Source organism: Penaeus monodon, chromosome 28 (assembly GCF_015228065.2).
Source record: "Penaeus monodon isolate SGIC_2016 chromosome 28, NSTDA_Pmon_1, whole genome shotgun sequence".
Lineage (NCBI taxonomy): Eukaryota > Metazoa > Arthropoda > Malacostraca > Decapoda > Penaeidae > Penaeus > Penaeus monodon.
This window is the reverse complement of record NC_051413.1, coordinates 40,042,639-40,043,147: the sequence shown is the minus strand read 5'-3', so window position 1 is coordinate 40,043,147 and position 509 is coordinate 40,042,639. Positions and strand designations below refer to the sequence as shown.

The following is a 509-nucleotide window of genomic DNA, read 5'->3' as shown; positions in this document are numbered from 1 at the left end:
TAAATGAGCATCGTATATAATGGCTTCAGTTCATGCACAGAGGACAGACCCTGCTTGCAACCTTCCTGCAAAGATGGTAAGATCAGTACAGTGGTTCTGCACAAATTTATGAACGATATCCATTTTAACTTCTTTGGTCCGTTGTTGTCTCCTGCAGATTTATCCAGTAGTTTATAATGTAAAATCACACTGGGCGTATAGCTTATTTCTTATAATCCTATTATATTGTAGTGCAACCACTGTAAAGTTTCAGGTAGGCCTTACAAATATAAAAAACAAAAGGAAATGGACTTTGCCAAGAGACTTCAGTTTAAGAAAAACTTCAAAGCATGTTCAACCTGTTTGCAAAACCTTATATTTTCTACTCCATATTTCATGCGATATTCGTGAGGTTAAAGTGAGTGACAAACTTATTCTAAGAGCATCATTAACTTTGACAGAAGGGACAGACACTGGCGCTTGTGCTGGCCCTCGCTCTGCTGGTGCCGGCTTCTCAGGCCCGTCGCCCC

At 40.3% G+C, this 509-nt stretch overlaps 1 protein-coding gene across 1 annotated transcript in view; it reads left to right on the top strand.

Annotated features, from left to right (window-relative positions):
• The window catches only part of LOC119591016 (glycine-rich protein DOT1-like), a gene marked incomplete at its 5' end in the record, with an annotated part of 1,167 nt that continues 658 nt past the window's right edge, over nt 1-509 (top strand). Inside the window, 2 exon segments of the mRNA XM_037939746.1 lie at nt 1-76; nt 441-507. Coding sequence (XP_037795674.1) covers nt 20-76; nt 441-507 — 124 coding nt within the window.